Source organism: Nematostella vectensis, chromosome 2 (assembly GCF_932526225.1).
Source record: "Nematostella vectensis chromosome 2, jaNemVect1.1, whole genome shotgun sequence".
NCBI classification, from domain to species: Eukaryota; Metazoa; Cnidaria; class Anthozoa; order Actiniaria; family Edwardsiidae; genus Nematostella; species Nematostella vectensis.
In genome coordinates, this window is record NC_064035.1 from 15,372,788 (window position 1) to 15,391,238 (window position 18,451).

The window sequence follows — 18,451 nt, forward strand, 5'->3', positions numbered from 1 at the left end:
AGAAATAGCCTCCCTGGGGTCGGGAAAGTATAGTATTTCGAGATGCTGAGACTCGAATATAGTAAAACCTGCTGACATTTTTTTATTACAACATAAAACGTATAATGTAGTTCATTCCATTTTTACTTTGAAGTTAGGATGTTATGCATGAAAAGAAAGGTATTGATAAAGAACCGCTATATTCCTTGTCAATATCTCATTTATGTTGCCAGCATGGTATAAGTTCATATTTGTATACACCACTGGTTTTATATATTTAGGTCACGTATCTCACAGTTTGGATATTGTAACACTCAATTTTGAAATACATTAGTTATGTATTTACTTTGTTATTATAATCCCAATGCCCACATTTATATACATGATCCATAAATCGAATTATAGTCACTCAGATTACAGGAACCAGATCTTTAGAAAATATATCATTATATTTTTATATTATCATTTCTTTATCTCCCTTCCTCTCCTTCCCTTTACCTACATTCCTTCCATTAAGCACTATGATAAAGCCTATTTACCCACCTTTCTGACATCATGGACTATCAGATACCCTTTGTGCCTAACAGCCTTCCACCATGCACTACACCCTACATGAAGGTGAAGCATCTTGCCGAGTCATCGTCAACCATCTCCTCCTGTCAGGACAATGAAGCGAGTGATTTGCAGCTTGCGCAGCTCCGTAGTCCACTATATTTTTTCTTTGCTTTATTGATCTTTTCTGCAGCCTGTTAAAAAATGATTTTTTTAAAAGTGATACATTTTGTGTATACCACCTATTTCAAAGAAGGTTGCACTATGATAATCTTCTTGACTTTGCTGAAAGGTTAACTTCGGTTGTTAGGTTGTTAAACTCGTTTGCTAGGTTATTTGCCAAGGTTGCCCGAATTGTTAGCCTTGATTGCTGCTTCTCTTTACCTTCTTTGCAGGGCCGTTTACCATGGTTGCGTTTCTTTTTTTACCTTGGCATAATAGATCTTTTTACCTCGGTTGCTGGATTGTAAACTTCGGTTCCAAGGCAGTTTACCTACAGAGGTCACAAGGTTATTTACCTTGATCGCTAGTGTTTGCGAGTCGCAGCGGACGAGTGGGTTGTCCTCTGGGTGGGGTGAAGGCAAGTTATGGTGTTGCATTCCAGCAATTCGTTTCACCAACTCCAGATAATATGTCCCTTCTGTGAAACACAAAAATAATTTATCAGCTGCTTTATCAAACTTGTCCTTGTCGAGTCTGTCGTCTTGGGGCAGGCATTACCTATTTCCTCGTGTTAGACCTTGTCGAGCTTGTGGACTCTTAGTGTTGGCATTACCTATTTCCTTGTGTTAGACCTTGTCGAGTTTATCGTCTCAGTGCAGGTATTACCTATTTCCTTGTGTAAGACCTTGTCGAGTTTGTGGACTCTTGGTGTAGGCATTACCTATTTCCTTGTGTTAGACCTTGTCGAGTTTATCGTCTCAGTGCAGGCATTACCTATTTCCTTGTGTAAGCCCTTGCGAGTTTGCGGACTCTGAGTGTAGGCATGAACTTTTTTTTACATGTTAGACGTTGTCGAGTTTAGGGACTTTAAGTGCAGGCATTACCTATCTCCTTATGCTGGGTTTTGTACAGTTCGTGGAGCTTGAGGCTCAGCACCACGTTTTCCTTACACGCTGATCCAACCTTCATGACGTACACCCGTTTGGTGGTTAGTAGCGTGTTGCGCTTGTCGTCTGGGTCCGCGAAACGGAGTCTGAGGCAGCACAAGAACCTGATCAAAGAAAAGTGAGGCTGAGATCACACGCAATAACCAAAACAACTACCCGAGTTTAAAATATGTGTTTTGATCTGTCAGAGAAGTACGATATTTTGATACTGTATTCCCACCTTATATGAAGCGGATGGAAATTTCGGAAGGTTTCTTTCTGTTTATTAGACTTGTTGATTTGTAGTTGTTTTGATACCAATCTTTCTTATCTATACTACGCTAAGGAATGGACTGTGCTTATCCTTTCACGGAAAAACGGCTGAGCTAGAAAACTCCGAAACCATACCATTTCCACACATTACAGAAGAAGAGGTGTGCAAAATGTTTTTTTATTTCAATATTATACCGGCGAGCAAAGTTCTAACTCACGCGTTTTTTAAGCGAGAGGATCACACTCGCAAAGACGCCATTTTCAAGATTTCACAGAAGCACAAAAATAATTTATTTCCAGCAGCAAAAAGGACTTATGACCTTCAGACCTCCGTGTCTCTCAAGAAAAACACACTAATACAGTTATCTAATACAGTAATAAGTCTATCTCCAAAAATATCATCGTAGAGGAGAAATCTTATTCTAGACAATTCAGGCAGAAACAAACCTTCGAGCGCGCGGAAATTCAAATCTGAAAAAGATTAGAATACTTGCCGTAGTTTCATTGCATGGTCTTTTTATCGTTATTTAGATATGCATTACTCCTACCTCGAAAAGAAAGCAGATTCTTTAGTTTCATCGCGCATGAACAAAACGGTTCGCAAACAAGAAAACGTAAGAAAAGAACTTTTATCTACAACTTCAATTCAATCAATTAAAGGACGGTGCATGAACGATTATTTAATCAGATCGAGATGGTGCACAACACTTGATGACATTTTTTATGAAAGCAAAACGTTTGTTAATTCTGTGTTTTCAGACCCACATACAGAGTACCTTTTATGTCACATCGATTTTTATTAAAAAGTATGGAATCGATCACCAAATAACACACTAAGCCCAAGAAAACGAAGCGAGGAATAACGATAAACTCTCTTATTCACAAAACCCAACATATGAACGAGCGAACTGGCATGGTTTGAATTTGGTTGTCCGATTCCCGCCAACGGGCGGCATTTTATAAAAAGCACCTTTTCATACTTTTGATAAGGTAAATTAAATATTACATAAATATATTGGGGATTTAAAAGGGAGGCATTTGTTTAATTAATGTTTAAGACGACGCATACTATTCCCATAAAGCACCAGGAAGCCCAATACAATGAAAGATTGAAATATACCTTAAAAAGTTTTGTACAACAAATAATTGCTTTTCGTGAATATTTCACGGGTAACAACTAGTAAATATTTAATATAACTGTACGCGAGATACTTTAAAGACGACAATGGTAGATAAGGGAAATCATCACATAGGGCTAATTACTATGTATAAATAGTTGTCTAGTACTCCTTGAATAACATAAACTATAAAGCCAGCCAAACCTTAAGTACCCTTCATACATACTTTTCATCACTGTCGACTTGGTCCAAGCTAGTTGTCAGGCGTCGTACAAACTCCTGGCCCTTGAAACGCTTTTGGACTTCCTGTGGCATAAGATCCCAGTGTGAAGGTGACGTCATGCCACTACTGACGCTGCTTGTGTCATCCGTCTCACCATTCCACTCTCCTGTCACGCTCCTTGCGTTACTCAGGTCACGTCGCGGAGTGCTGTGCGTGACGGGCTCAGTGTGTAGCGTGATAGCTGGGGAGGTTGTACACTCCACAGGGTCCGAAGGGACCTGACAGGAGCACAAAGTCAAATAGGGATTTCTCCAAATGGGGGATTGAAAAGGGGCGTTTCCATGATGAGAATTGAAGTGACAAAGAAATGACTGAAAAAAAATATATCGTTATTACGAAATCTGGCTAATAAGGGTCCGAGAGGTCCGTATTAGTTACAGCTGCCTGTGAATCGAAACGTATCACAGTAAAAAAGAGCTTTTGAATCTACGAATGGTTAATCTGAAGGCACATCGATCGAAACGCGGAGTTGGGCAAGGCTCAATTCTAGTTCTGAGATACTGTACTCGTTCTCTTCGTGTATATCCTTGTCTGTGACAAGGCCACCTCAACGACACGTTTTGTCGCCCTTACACTGTCCAGTGTTCATTCCTCTTCCATGCTTTTAACAACAAAAATGGCATGAAATTTTCCAATTCTCAATATATAAGCTCAAGATTCCGCATACACGGAGTTCCTCTGACCAAAAGCTTAATTCCAAATTTTAAAGAAATTTAGAAGATATAAAATTTAGATATTAGCAAGCAAAGTTGGCTAAATTTCTGATTGGAGCCCGACTTCTCCCTAAAAACGAGGAGAATTCATACTTTGAACATTTGAAAATTCCACTTCAAGTCTCATTTCGAAGACGAATCCATTTGAAAAAACACTTTTTGATATTTTGGTTTACATAACATAAGGAACTTCTATGCAAAAATTCAAGCTAACCTTATTTTGGGAAAACTTTTTTTTTGCTCTGTCTACAATGGCAATATACACTACACATGAACTGTTCTGAGGGCTGCTCCCACATACTGTACCTGGTGAGAGGTGTCCTCCTCATTGTCATCAAGCGAGCTGAAGATCCAACTGCCCAACCCGCTGGTCAACTTGCTAATCAACCCCGACTTCTTCTTATCCTGCCTACTAATATCGCCAGTTTGGGCAGCCTGTGGAGGCGTTTGGACGGTGGGCTCTGGTTTGGGCGGGGCGGGTGGTTTGACGATTGGAGTCCAGGAATCTGTTAGCTGCAGATACAGGACATACAGCCATTTGTCAAAGTCATGACAACTGGTACATCCACCTCTCGCCTCGCTATCACGGGAACTAAATTACGAGCCTGTCCGTAATAGAGAGTCGACTCTACAGAGAAATGTTCAGCTAGGCATACCAACAAAGGGCCACCTGATGGCTTATCTAAGCCTCTCAAAGAGCAATGAATCCATGAGAGTATATGGAAGGAAATATCTGATAAAATTCCTAATTTCTTTGGTTTAAAGCAAGGATGCACAAGAGAGGAATATATAATCATTGTGAATATAGACTACCTTGTAGTACGAGTCCGCGAGACCGCTTTTGACATGGCGCACGAAACCCATGTAGTTACCAGTCTCTCTCAGCTCGGCCAGGCCTTCCGCAATATCGTCACGCAACCCTGTCATGTTACCAAGAAGGTGGAGTGAGCCGAGTATCTTGGTGGACTGGCGCCCTATCTCCTAAAGCACACACATGAAACCAGTTCAATACACGCCAAAACTACAGAAGACGTGGATATCTCAAGGGATAGCCATGAATCATGTATTACTAAAGGGTTACGGTATTAGTCAGGCCGATACCCAGGAGGATTTTTCTTGGGGGGGGGGGGGGGGGGAAGGGGGTTCAAAATCTTAAAAAGTCGACCAAATTTTTCGGGGAGGGGGGTGTGGCAATGAGTTTTCTGATAAAAATCAGATCACCCTAGTCCCCCTCGCAGCCGTTCTTTGTGTCGGTCACGCAACGCTCCGGGACTATGATCACCCCCGATAGAACAAATATAGTTTTGTCTACAAATAGCACGTCCATTGAGTACCGAAAGTGGACTTTCTGCCACTTTCTGCGTTGTGGGGTGGTGCGTTCGCACCGCCTGCACCCCCCACCCGGGTACGGGCCTAATTAGGGAAATTCGGATACATGAAAAAAAAGAAAAAGATAAAAACAGGTTTGTAGTTTTTCAGACCAAATTGTATCTCTGAAGCTTGCCTGTAGTCTTTCTGGTTATGCCTACAATGTAACACACTGGCAACTTTACCTTCATGTAGTGACGGCGAATATCTCTGATAAGCGCGTCCCCGCTGCGGTACTGAATGCCTGTGCGCACAAACCTCTCTGCAAGTAATCATTAAATATTTTAAATAAAAAGGTGTAGATAGTCACCGGTTTGTGATCAGTATACGCGCGAGTCGACAAGATGAGATTCCGTATTCTGAGGTGAGTTACATACTTGGGACAACACGATGCAAAAACTTTAAAACCCTTTTGGTTTGAATCAAGGAACGCCTCGAAATAAAAGAAAATGACGCCTCGAAATAAAAGAAAATGACGTCTGCCTCTTAGCAAATGCAAAAGAAACGGGATCTGCACGCAGGCAGAATTTCCCAGCTTCAGCCATGTGGTATGTATTTAACAAACATTTCCCATACAAAGTGATAGGCCAATGAGTATTGCCAACATAGACTACAGGGTAACTGTTTTTACCAAACTCTAGGTTTGCCCTCTCCATGCACAGAGGAAAGCCATTAGGTACTGCCAACTTAGACTACAGGGTAACTGTTTTTACCAAACTCTAGGTTTGCCCTCTCCATGCACGGAGGAAAGCCATTAGGTACTGCCAACTTAGACTACAGGGTAACTGTTTTTACCAAACTCTAGGTTTGCCCTCTCCATGCACGGAGGAAAGCCATTAGGTACTGCCAACTTAGACTACAGGGTAACTGTTTTTACCAAACTCTAGGTTTGCCCTCTCCATGCACGGAGGAAAGCCATTAGGTACTGCCAACTTGGACTTAAGGATCAGCAGATCATCAGGCAAGACTGCGTCAGGACTTGAAGTGAAGATGACCTGGAACTGGCTTACGTCAAGACGCTCAAAGTACAATGGAGTCACGTCCATTTCACTTGTAAATTGGTTTAAAGTGCTGTTAAAACAATAACAGTTTTAATGAAAGTACAGTTTCTCACAACTAACAGTAAACAAATAAAAAGAATTAAAATTATCACAATGAGTTGACCACAAATCACAGTCTTTTTCTGTACCTGGGTTCGTTCTCTTCACCCCAGAGCTGCTCTTTGTTAGTGATACCACAGAATACAAGAAGCCTCATTAACAGAATTTCCTCTAAGCGCACTTCAACATCGCCAAATTCGCCATAGAGTTGCTACGGTAAAATTGAAACAATCAGTTTGAATATCACTCTTATACAGCAATCATATGTTTTACATCCCACTACCCCCACTGAAACACAATAATTTACAAGATCACATTCATGAAAATGATTTCAAGACAACTTTGATAGGAGTAAGAGCAGGCGTTGTTTAATTTAAGGTCACCTATGTTATGATCACACCATCTATACTGATACTCTGTCGACTGTACTATACCTGGAAGATGACACTTTTATTTGTTCTTGATGCATCCTGGACCATGGTCATGTGAATAGCTCTTTGTGGTACATCTTCCGCACAAGTTCTGCGCAATGCAATCACGTTTTGTGTACAGTCCTCTATCTACATACAAAAAAATACATGCAGAATGCTGATGTCAAATGAAGGCAATAATAACAGCAATTTTCACAGCTGAACTAAATCATAAAAAGATCACTAGCTTACATAGATCATTCTTACCTCAATATCTTTGACAGTGATGTCCAAGCTAAGGTTCTGAGCATCATCTGTACATTGAGCCTGAAACAAAGTCATCACTCAGACTGACATGTACACATTTGTACTATTTTGACACTTTTTCAGTTACCTGCAAATCCTCAAGAGAGAAGACAAGAATCTGATCATCCAAACCCATCTCTAATGTTACACTTAAGCCTTCAACAGAGAATGATATCTGGGAAAAGAAAAAAAAAAAGGAATGGTCACATCAATGCACAACCAAGAGCAGCAAAGAAGATGCACGTGGTTGAGCATTGTACAATGTACCTGTGTACGGGGGTAATGTTCCATTATTGATCTCTTGACCACACCCAAAAGATTGGGAAGACTACTGCTTCTTGTCTTGCTTGCCAGAAACCCATATTCCTGCAATGAAAAACCTTAGGATTATTTTCTACAAGGAAAATAATTTCCTGTGATATGAAGCATCATCATGAATACCTTTTGGAAAATGCTAAATGCTCCAAAGCAGTCAGGTCTAAAGATAAGTGAGATGACGTCATCTGATTCACAGGACAGAATCCAGCACCGGTTCACTACATGAGTACTCTAGAATGCAACACAAAAGCAATATTAATCACGTGTTCATAATATCATAACAAAGCCAGATTTGAAGAGTCAAATTCGTTGTTGTGTGACTGCCAAGAATCCAAATCTATTTCTCACTTGGAAATACATTGTAGTCAATTGTACCACTGGACAAATCGATTGCCTTGCTGTGTTCAGTCAAATGGTTTATGACGCAATAGTGAAAACATGAAAGCCATCTATTGGTTTAGACTCTTGATTGACTTCGCGCTATTCCCAAATGAGATCAGGATTTTGGATTCCCAAAGGTCACGCAACAACGAATTTGGATCTACAGTAACTGGGTAATTCAGTTAATCAGATGATGCGAATGGGATTATTTTAATAATTTTTTTAAAATCAAATCTTATTCAGTAACAGTATATGAAACGTTGTTCTTGATGGTTTCCCAACTAATTTGGAAATAAATCACATGATTTGTGTTTGTCAGATACTGTATACTGTATGAGCAAATAGAAACTCATTAGGTTTACGATTTACTTGATTTATTAGTACATTATTTACCGTAATAAAGCATCTCCATGCTGTGGATATGAATTCATTTCCCAAGAGAAAGCATGGTTCAGCAGCATTTTCAGCACTCAAACAGACAACTTGTGCTCCCAAGGAACAGCTATAACAAGACTTTTGGACAGACAATGTAAGAACAGAGCAAGTGTGCCTTTATCTACATGTAACCAGTGCTTGCAACAAATATTTTTGATACAGTACCTAAGCAGTTCTACGCCCTATCTAACAGCTGGTTGTCTAACAGATCTACCAAAATGTCAAATATGTATATATGGTATACTTCTTGAGAGAATTAAAATGAGATAAAACTGAGCTCAATTGTATTAATCAGCTCTTATCACAGAAATAATGTTGTGTGTTGGAGTTCTTCAAGGTCATCCTATGTACTGTAGGTCCCTTATGGAGATTACCTTGCCAGGCCAATTCTGTGCTTTGAAGCAGGTAGACAGTTTCAGAACTGCTAGCTGAGGGAAGACTCCAGCTGCCATGGAAACCAACAGGTTTTCCAATCGGACATCAACCTGAGAGAGACATTGTGGTTCACACACTGCATAAAAGGGTAATTTATATTGCAAGCTGAAGTAGATAAATTTAAAGTAATGTGCTGCAAACATAATCATGACATTATTCAACTAGAGGAAAGATATGGATTTGGGGCCTTAGCTATCATATAAGTATTAGTATGTATCCAGTCATTAGGCAACCAAGTTGTTAGGCAACTGTCCACTAGTCAAGTATGTATGACGGTAGGTACATACCCAGGTTTGGCTGACATACGTATCATATGGAAAAAGCCTATTATTTGAGGATTCCTTAATAAGAAATTACTTATTTTTTGACATCCAAGGGAAGGTTCACACGCCCTCCGCCCCCCCCTGTAAACAGGCCTGTATGAGGTGGATTGAGGCATTTGCCTCAGTCATGAATTCAGAAAAAATCATAATCATCTAAATTTATCCTCACAGAGCACTCCATTCTCTTCCAAATTACTGTACCTCAGCTATAAATAAATAATTTACCTCAGACTAAGTTTGTTTTTGGCTACTTCATTTTAGAAAGTCTAATTTACCTGTGTCAGTTGCTCAATAATATCAGCTTCATATTGGTCATAAGATGAACAAGATTCTGTGAAAATGATCAAGCCTTAATTAGCAGTCTAAAAACGACAACATACTACTGTAATGTTCCAAAAAGTAAATAGACACTCTGTCAAAAATTGAGAAACTGATGTGTGCTTCAGTCACTTGTATTTACTTTTCATGCATACATATATGTATATGTTGTTGTCAGTACTGGATGTTTTCTGTTGCCTATTTTGTTTTATATTACACAAGGGGCCTCTAGCCAAAAAATAAATAAATTACAACCTTACAATTTTAACGATGTCATTTAAAGTAGTTCCCTTGTAGTAAAGGGTGCATCAATGGAATTAAAAATCCAAAACTTTTGGATCAAGTTTTATAAACTTTTTTTCTGCTGGCTTCATGCAGACCATATCACATGTCATCAACTGAAAATCCATGAAATTTCTTTCTTAGTCCTAGAGAGTAGGCCAAAACAAAGTCTGAGACTCTTAGAGAATCTGAGAAAAGTGACACCCCTTAGGAAATGGATGTACAGTAGTAAGATTTTGTTTATCTGAGAAAAGTGATACCCCCTAGGAAATGGATGTACAGTAGTAAGATTTGGTTAAGCTCACCTTCCTCATCAGTTAGGTTATCTATGAATTGTTCAATAACACCAATCAAATCCTGAATGTTCATCTGTGTAATATATGCTTGTGTACCATGGCAGACTGCAGTGTATGTGTGGGTACCATGGTAAGGCCAGAAGAAGTTCACTTTCAGACATGACATGTCTACTAGCTGAAAGTAATGCCTACATAAGTATAAACTACATAGTATGAAATCAAAGTCTTGCCTTTTTCCATACATGAGATAGTACATTAAATTCCAAGTTGCCTGCGTACGGATTCATATCAGGGCCAAAATTTTAAAGTACTGTAGGTACAGTATTTTCATAAAGTTCATCCCTAGATACATGACAGGACCAAATAATTTATGTTCCGAAAACCAGTAGCAGAAGATACGAGTTGTGATTGACTGGTTGGGGACTACTCCTTAAACAACTTTACATAGCATTTCTACCTTGTCAGAAACCTTTGTCATCCTATTCCAAGGTCGACACCTGCACATGAGTTTGTCTGCCCTGCCTTTCAACAGCACGCCATCCTGGGTTGGGATAATAACAGCACTTGCAGTATTGATCTGAAAGGAAAAATGTTTCAAGTGATGTGGCTATGTGACAAGAGAGCAGAGACAACACTACAAAAAATATTATTTAACAGGCAACAAATATGGAAAGTCCACTTGTTATCATCTGTATAGTCAAGGCCATGGCTAGAAAACTTTGTTCAGGGGGGCAAGCCTCATATATTTCTTTTATTTGCTTCAGTGGCAGACAATATTTTTCTCATGTCTTTTGTAGATTCCAGCACAACTAAGGAGGTAATTGCCCCCCCCCCCCCTGCCCTGACTATGGCCCTGCTACAGTAGTCATGGAATTGATTCCGGATAGAGTTTGACCTTTTACCAGAAAACTGATTTGGCCCTTGCAATGAGTAAATCAATAAACAAACAAATAAAAAAACAATCAGACAGACAGACAGATAGATGGATGGACGGACTGACGGACGGACGGACAGACAGACAGACAGACAACCAAAAATACTGCATAATAAAAACGGTACCTCAAACAAAATGGCAGTCGACACAAGTTGCCTGTAATCTTCGGAAGCATATCTTTCTTCTTTATTTCGATGTAGAATAGCTACCTTCCCATTGCTGCCTTGCAGCCAAATATACTGAAATAATCTTTTATTTACCTGCAATTGGAAAGATTAAAATTTAATTGATTTAAAACAAATAATGATTAAACATTTGTCTTCGAGAACAACAAACTTACATTTCCAAATAGATCATTATTTACAAATTCTGTTGGAGTAATAGGAGTTTTTAGCCTCCAATAAACTGTGAAGCTAAAGAAGAAGTCTACTTCATCAGCTTCCTGGAATAGAAAAAAAATGAAATTTTAGGTGGGTATTATTATCATTTTAACAAGATCACCACCAAAAACACATCACCAAATGCACAGGTGACGTCACAACGTGTCATAAACAAAAAAGTTGAGTTGCGTGACTGTTGTTTGTGGCACACATTGTCTTCTGTGCATCTATTAGAGGACAGACATACAAAAAAAGGTGGTCTTTTTGTTTTATACAACAATAGAAATTTTCTTTTACATTACAATCTAGTTTTGGTGAGTGCGCACACGCATGCTGACGCCAAGCATAAGTGTGTCCTCTAATAACACATGGACCCTTGACCTATCAGAGAGCGCGATTAAAGAGTGTTGTTGTATAAATATGCCTATTAATACTACCTGAAGCAAATGGACAAATGTATACTCACTATCATTAGATTCTTTACAGTGGACTTCAATGAAAAATCCCTGAAAAATAAATTGTAAATGACATGACGGAAAAACATGACGTGACGCTTCAAATAAGCCCATTTCACATCGAATAAGGCGGAGAATTTCTCTGAGTACTTAGTAACTTATGGCAAACAAAATATCAAGTGCGACTTTTTTTAAATTGATGCGACTTTTTGTAAAGTGTCATTGAAATTTGAGCTTTTCATCCCTGAGCTGATACACAGGGAAATGATGATCAAGGAAAAATTATCTTAAAAAGCCAAAAACTGGTTATGTGCACTTCGGCCTCACATTATTTGTGTTTAAAAAATCAGTCCGTAATACGTAATAAGTAACCTATAGCCACTGAAGAAATTGTTTCTTCTCTCTCTATCTGGAATTGCGCGTTTTCCAGGTTTCTCCGTCATGTCATTGTAAATTGATATCTTAGGTGTTGTACATACTGAAATTTGCCATAATTTGTAAGAACTTATCCTACCTTAAGTCTGAAAAGCTCCATTTGACTCCGACAGTGATTTCTTCTATGCTCTAAAATGTAAAAATAAAATAGTGGCTTTTATGGAAGATGTGAATTAGGTAGGATGGTCTTGATAGAATCCTTTAATGAATACTCTATATAGCTACATATAATTAGCTCACCCACATTTTATGTGTGTGACAAGATTTTGAGATCATCACTGGATCAGCATACCATACACACAAGGAAGGTGAAATCCACATACTTTTCAGGAAAGCCTCATGTTTCCTTACAGTAAAAACGCTACCCTTGGTACTATAAATACTTTTTAAGTATCCACCACACTTCCGTTTACTTCCAGTCAATTAAGTATCTCTGAGCACCTGACTCCTTCAATCAGCGACAAAACCTGTTGAAAATGACATCTAAAAAGTAGTCTTACTGAAATAATTTACAATATGGGAACTTTTTATTACTCACATCCCCCTTCCCCATTTAAAGTTGCTGTCTAGGGTTGTCAGTAAAAGAATCCAACATTGATTTGGGGGAGGGGGGGGTGTTGGAGGGGGAAGGGAGGATATAAAAGTCACTATGCTACGTAATTTAAATTTCCATCTGAAACTGCATTTGAGGCCTTAAAATTTTCAACAGTTTTGTCGCTGATTAGTGAAGCAATTAATTTAAACTAAAAATGTGAAAATATTTTAAAATTGTAAAAGCAGTTGTTCTATTGGAAGTTTCTTCAAGAATGTGACTGATAATTTGAAGTGGATAGCCTGTTAAATAGCGTGGATTCTTAAATTTTTTTGTCTTTTGTTTGTTGAGATTTCCATCAGCCTGCCAGATTGCTTAGGTAAAAGTAGGTGCAAATGCTGCTCTAACAGACAACATACTTACGATAATTACTTTACAATTCTTTGCTATCTTGACACCATGTGCTGTGAAAAACCCAATATTTTCTGCTGTTATCCTCAAACCAGGAACCTGCACCCATCTTATGACGACAGCAATGGAGAAGTTTATTAATCTAACAAAATAATTTTTAAACAGTTACTTTCTTGAGATGACATCGAGCATTCTAGAGGGGAGTAGTTTTTAGACTTGAGCATGTGAAAGGTTGTGTTGTGCATGTGAAAGACGGGAAATTTATTTTTTTGGGGGGTCCGGTATCCATCAAATTGCATGCTCTGATTGGCTCTTGGAGGTCTGGTATCCTACGATCCGGACCCCGCCATACCGGCCCACTCAACTCCAAAGCTCGAAATAGTAAGTTGATTTGTATAATGACCATCGAAAACTGGATTTTTACTCCCGAAGTTATAGATCTTTACCTTAAAACAGCATTTTATTTGTTATTTTATCTAGAATCTTTTACTTTACGAAAAATCGGCTTCAAAATCCCTGTGTTTTGACAATTTCCCGCCATAATGATTTTGCAACTTGCGCGACAATTTTAAGTTTGCTGAAAGCTTATTTGGGATAGAAAAAGCAGCAAATCATCTCTTCATACGAAGAAAAATGACAAATCACTCTAGTAATCACACCAAAGCTTAAACGTATCCACATTCAAGAGAAGTTCTTTCAGTGAATGGTGAATATAACTTATCGTCTGTAGAGGATTTAAAGATCAATTCAAGTTGAGAACGACGAATCAATATGGACTAAATTATTTTACAAAATTGTTGGTCAAAACTCAGAGAATGTCTTCTTTGGAGGTTCTGTAAATCTGGAGAATAAAAAGCGTTGTGTGGAAATACAAAATGGAGTTTATTGAAAGATCATGAGCGAACAAAATCTTCAAGAACATCAACGAAAGTCAGAAGCGAAACCTCGCCTCGTGCAACCGTAGGCCCGTAAGATAAACAAAGTTGCAAAATCCATTGAGGAAAAAAATAAATATGATATTTCCCAGCTAAGGGTCGGTCCATATCGTGAAATAACATGACCTTGGCCTTGAAAATACTGACTAAGGCCATGGAATTCCAGGGTACGGACTGACCCTTAGCTGGGAAATAACATATATATATATTTGGTAGATATATAGTTAGTTTGATATGCTGACAAGGGAGCTGCAGCGAGCTGGGGCCAGAGCCTTCTACCCAATATTTTGCCATTTTAGCACAACACTATGCCCCCCATACTGCCATGCTATATCCCCCATGCTGACTGATTACACTGCTCCTTTTCAGTGCATTTTTAAAGTTAAAAACAAAGACTGTATTGCATACTTCTGCTTCAGTTTTGAGAGAGATGATCAGCATCTCTCTCAAGGAAACAGAGACATTGAAGTAATCAAAACTAATAGTGATGCTTCATACATATATACTTATAGGCTTACTGTAGTTGTTTCTTGTTCAAAACAAGAACAAATTAATTAATATTGAGAGTAGTAGTCCCACATATCAGGATATATATCAGTGTTTGAAAGTGGTCAGCTCAGATTTCTGGGGTTTAAAGAACAAATTATGACAGTTATGACATTGTTATGACAGCCCCAAACTCGCATTCCTTCCGTAAGGTTTCACTTTCAGAACTAAGAAAAGTCTGATTTTTTTCTCGCTAATCCTGTGAATACTTACATCGTAACGATCGTCGTTAATATGTCTTGTATCCACACCAGTGCATGAACTATGAATAGCAGCAGTACCGCCAATCTATTGGGACCATGGCAGCCGACAGCCAGAAACTTCGGACAATGCATTCCACAACGATACAGCCACCGAACTAAGCGATAGAGTCGCCTAAAACACTGTATAACGTAGCGTGAGAAGACTGAGACTCTACAATGAAATGATTAATCGATTCTGCAAAGGTAAAGCTTTTAATGGGTCAAAATATACCCTGAATCTCAAAGATCGCACCACTTCTTGATCAAAGGTCATCGAGCAATATAATGAAAACAAAGAAAAAATGCAACCTATTTGCGTGGTAGCTCGAAGAGGGGATATTACTTTTGTGAATTCAACTTTAAACTTTACCTATTTGATAGCAACGAGGAAAACAGCGAATTTCTGGAAGACATTCTTTTCCAGTCACGCAACAGAACGAACCATAGTAACGTGTAAAGACGTGGTTACTCAGCTACGATTGCACCATAGGTTAGGGACTCGGCACGAGGCGCGTTTTCCTCGTTTCCTATTGGTTTGCTGCCCCCCCCCCCCCCCCCCCCCCCCCTCCACCATCACCACATATTAAAAATTTACATTAAAAAGATACAAATTGACGTCATTTCCAAGAATTGTAGAAACTGTAATAAGAGGGGTGGTGTGTGGATGGGAATAAACACCCAAATGAAGCCAACATATTTTTCACTCACGGTTTATCTCATCATACTCTCTAGATGTATATATATTCAATAGTTTTAACTATTGAATATATATATATGACCGCCCAATCGTTGAAAGCCGCTTTCGTGTTGTATTATCAAAATCTAGACACGTTACAATCAAACCTCTCCCTACCCGCCCGAAAAGACAAGAGTTACACTCCAAACCCTATTTCTTGGAAACCTTATCAATGACAACGCCTCAAAATTTCAAGAAATCACAGAGAAGGTTGAAGCTGAATTTGCATCGTCAGGGATTCAATACGACGAAATGTCCACAAACAAGGTGAGATTTTTTAAATGAAAAATTAGCGAGAGACTTGAACTTGGAATCCAATATTTACGGCTGGCTTCGTTACATAAGGTAAGTTTTGTGAACTATCTTTCCCTCTTCAATAGGACTAGTTATCTTCAAACGGAATCCAACAAGGATTGAAGAAGCGAATGTCAGTATTTCACACAATCAATTTCTGACAAAAAAGATAAACATTATGATTTATACACTCTGAAAAGGTTTAAAAACCCGTTTCAGATCTTGATGACGATAGGAAATCTCTTCTTTGGGTCTTACTCTTTCTCGAATGTCAGGATATGAAATCTCATTCGCATTGTTAGGGAAAGTTCATTTATTACCCCGAAGGGGGGGGGGGGGGGCGCGTGAGGATACTGTGGGGGGGGGGGGGGGGGGGCTCGAGAAATTTCCGAGGTCTAAAGGAGGGGGGGGGGCGTCGAAAGTGTGTGGATTAAAAAAAGGGGGGGCATTTGGGTGTTGTCCCTTATATATAATTTGACGAAGTGTCAAATCAGAATTCTTGGTTCATGGAGTCTCGGTTTGAGGGCAGTTATTGGGCATGTACAATCCAGGAGTCCAGGATACGTATTAAACTAATTTTAATGCAATGCAAACCGGTATACACCCTATTTATTTTATGGTTTCCGCTATATGCTTATGTTCCATATTTGAAATAATTAACAAAACGTTCTAATGCTACAAGCGCTCATTCATCGTCATCAATATCCTCGCTCATATCTAATTTGCTGTCTTCCTCTGTCTTTCTTTCTCTTGCTGTGATTTCTCACCAGCCTGCAGCTAATCTCTTGTGCGCGTTCCTTTGACATTGTCGTTGCTATTCCCTCCTTTGTTCCTTCTTTCTTCGGGTTTTCTCTAGGGGGGGGGGGGGGGGCACCGAAATTATGGGGGAAGCATAAGGGGGGGCATGGAAAATTTTGTTCCACCTGAAGGGGGGGACAACTAATTTTATCCCTTACTTTTATCAAAATCCTCACGCCCCCTTCCCCCCCTCGGGATAGTAAATGAACTTTCGATTATAATATCTTGGTGAACATTGAACTGCCCTGCACCCAGGCGTCTCAAGTCAGTAAAAACAAGTGAGGAATATACTAGGGCAACCCCTGCTCGCTAAGTCCGGTCACGCTAGTAAGGGCCTGGGTATGAGGCATCATTGAATCATCAACAGGATCCCTCCCTCCCCTTTCGTTTTGATTCAATTAAGCCTTCTCTGTCAAAATATGCCCAGCTCCCAATGAACAGCCCTTCTTTACCAAAAGAAAAAGATTTTGCGTTTGAATTTTTTGACGGGTCTGTAAAAATAAATAATTTCTGGGCGAGTTAAACATTTGTTGAATAAAGCACCCCAGAAAAGTAGTCGGGTGTGATCGTCCTATCTTTTAGGGTATAAAATTTCGACCGACTGCTATCCCTTAGGGGTTGTTGAAGGATTTTTTTCGATTCAGCTATCTCTCAGGGCATAAACTTCGACCAACTGCTATTCCCAGGATTGGACGAAGGGAGGGGGGGGGGGGGGGGGGGCGCAGTCATCGGTATCATATGGAAAAAGCATAGTATTTGAAGATTTCTTAATACGAAATGACCTACTTTTTGGCCGCTGTGTACGCGCCTGATGCTATCTCTTTGGGTATCAAATTCGACCACCTATATTATCTGTATCCCCCTTCCTCTCGATAGCCATTGCTCAACCCTTTTTGATGTATAAATGTGGCCCATCTACCCTCTCAAGAGAAACTCTCTCTCAACTGTTTCTAAGGAATGATAATTACTGTTAGCCTTTATTGAAATGCGATGGTATATACTGTACTTAAAAGATATAATACAATCAACTTTTTCGTCCTAGACCCCATACCAAGGAAAAAGACGAGTGTTTGGCGAATTTACCTGTCACCAGTGCAGTCGTTCATGGCAAAGCGGTAACTCCTGGGCCAACACGGGACAGAAGTGTCAAACATGTGATATAATGATCTACCCCCATCACCAGCGGCCCCTGGAGAGGAGTAGCAAAGACGACGAGGATAAGATTGACAAGTCCAAGCCACACCCCCAGTCCCTTTGCGAAAAGTGCCGTCAGCTTGGGCGACCTTGCACCAATTATTACCGGCGTTAAAAACATTCCTATGACGACAGTTAATTTTAATTGTGATGATATGCTAATCATTGCTGTGTTTTTGTGTCTGAATAAATGGTTTTGTATGTACCTGGTGATTTTATTTTTGGGATGGATATAGACACTATTTACTAATAACTTTTTAAAATTTTATTTCTGTGGGACAGCTTATTTTGCCAGACTACAAGGACCTTGGCGAATGGACGTCCGATATACCGAGGGGATACGAACAGCGCACCTGTCGACACCCCCTGGCTTAAACCAGGCTACACTGGCCTGGAAGGGTATATAGCGAAGGGACTAATAGAGGACCTATGGCAGCCTTCCTCTCCCCCCCCCCCCCTTCCCCCATTTCGGGGGCAGCTTCAATTAAGGGAATAGCTTTTAGGATTGGAACTCGTAAGGATTGTCAACAGAGTCTTTAGTTCCACCGCCCCCTATATTTTCCGTGTTTAATCAATAGCGA

The 18,451-nt window shown here is 39.6% G+C and overlaps 2 protein-coding genes across 3 annotated transcripts; one reads left to right on the forward strand and one right to left on the reverse strand.

The window, feature by feature from the left end:
- Positions 1 to 67: 67 nt before the first annotated feature.
- LOC5521742 (intermembrane lipid transfer protein VPS13D) lies at positions 68 to 15,331 on the reverse strand. 2 transcript variants are annotated; one of them, XM_048723596.1, is made up of 26 exons: positions 15,219 to 15,331; positions 14,820 to 14,989; positions 13,138 to 13,267; positions 12,262 to 12,311; positions 11,759 to 11,798; positions 11,253 to 11,354; positions 11,038 to 11,172; positions 10,436 to 10,555; positions 9,988 to 10,153; positions 9,358 to 9,413; positions 8,699 to 8,809; positions 8,283 to 8,402; positions 7,632 to 7,739; positions 7,458 to 7,556; positions 7,279 to 7,365; positions 7,152 to 7,211; positions 6,909 to 7,034; positions 6,564 to 6,685; positions 6,252 to 6,445; positions 5,560 to 5,636; positions 4,820 to 4,987; positions 4,313 to 4,519; positions 3,237 to 3,511; positions 1,578 to 1,744; positions 1,050 to 1,171; positions 68 to 725 (listed from the first exon to the last, which is right to left on the reverse strand). In XM_048723596.1, exons 2-26 carry the CDS (start codon positions 14,939 to 14,941, stop codon positions 639 to 641), a joined length of 3,051 nt encoding a protein of 1,016 aa, XP_048579553.1. In that variant the 5' UTR covers positions 14,942 to 14,989; positions 15,219 to 15,331; the 3' UTR covers positions 68 to 638. The 2 variants fall into 2 exon arrangements, with proteins under 2 accessions (XP_048579553.1, XP_048579554.1); XM_048723597.1 differs by having other exon boundaries at positions 13,147 to 13,267; positions 14,820 to 15,306.
- A 326-nt stretch (positions 15,332 to 15,657) lies between these two features.
- LOC5521864 (zinc finger CCHC domain-containing protein 24) lies at positions 15,658 to 18,075 on the forward strand. The gene is made up of 2 exons (XM_001641466.3): positions 15,658 to 15,851; positions 17,719 to 18,075. The coding sequence occupies exons 1-2, from the start codon at positions 15,837 to 15,839 to the stop codon at positions 17,983 to 17,985; spliced, it is 282 nt and encodes a 93-aa protein (XP_001641516.2). The 5' UTR covers positions 15,658 to 15,836; the 3' UTR covers positions 17,986 to 18,075.
- The last annotated feature ends 376 nt before the right edge of the window (positions 18,076 to 18,451 follow it).

Coding starts and splice junctions, on each gene's coding strand:
- LOC5521742 (XM_048723596.1), bottom strand. CDS start 14,941: ATGCATTGTCCGAAGTTTCTGGCTGTCGGCTGCCATGGTCCCAATAGA. Junction 11,799..12,261: donor TGGAGCTTTTCAGACTTAAG/GTAGGATAAGTT, acceptor TTTATTTTTCAG/GGATTTTTCATTGAAGTCCA. Junction 4,988..5,559: donor TTCGCCGTCACTACATGAAG/GTAAAGTTGCCA, acceptor TGTGTGCTTTAG/GAGATAGGGCGCCAGTCCAC.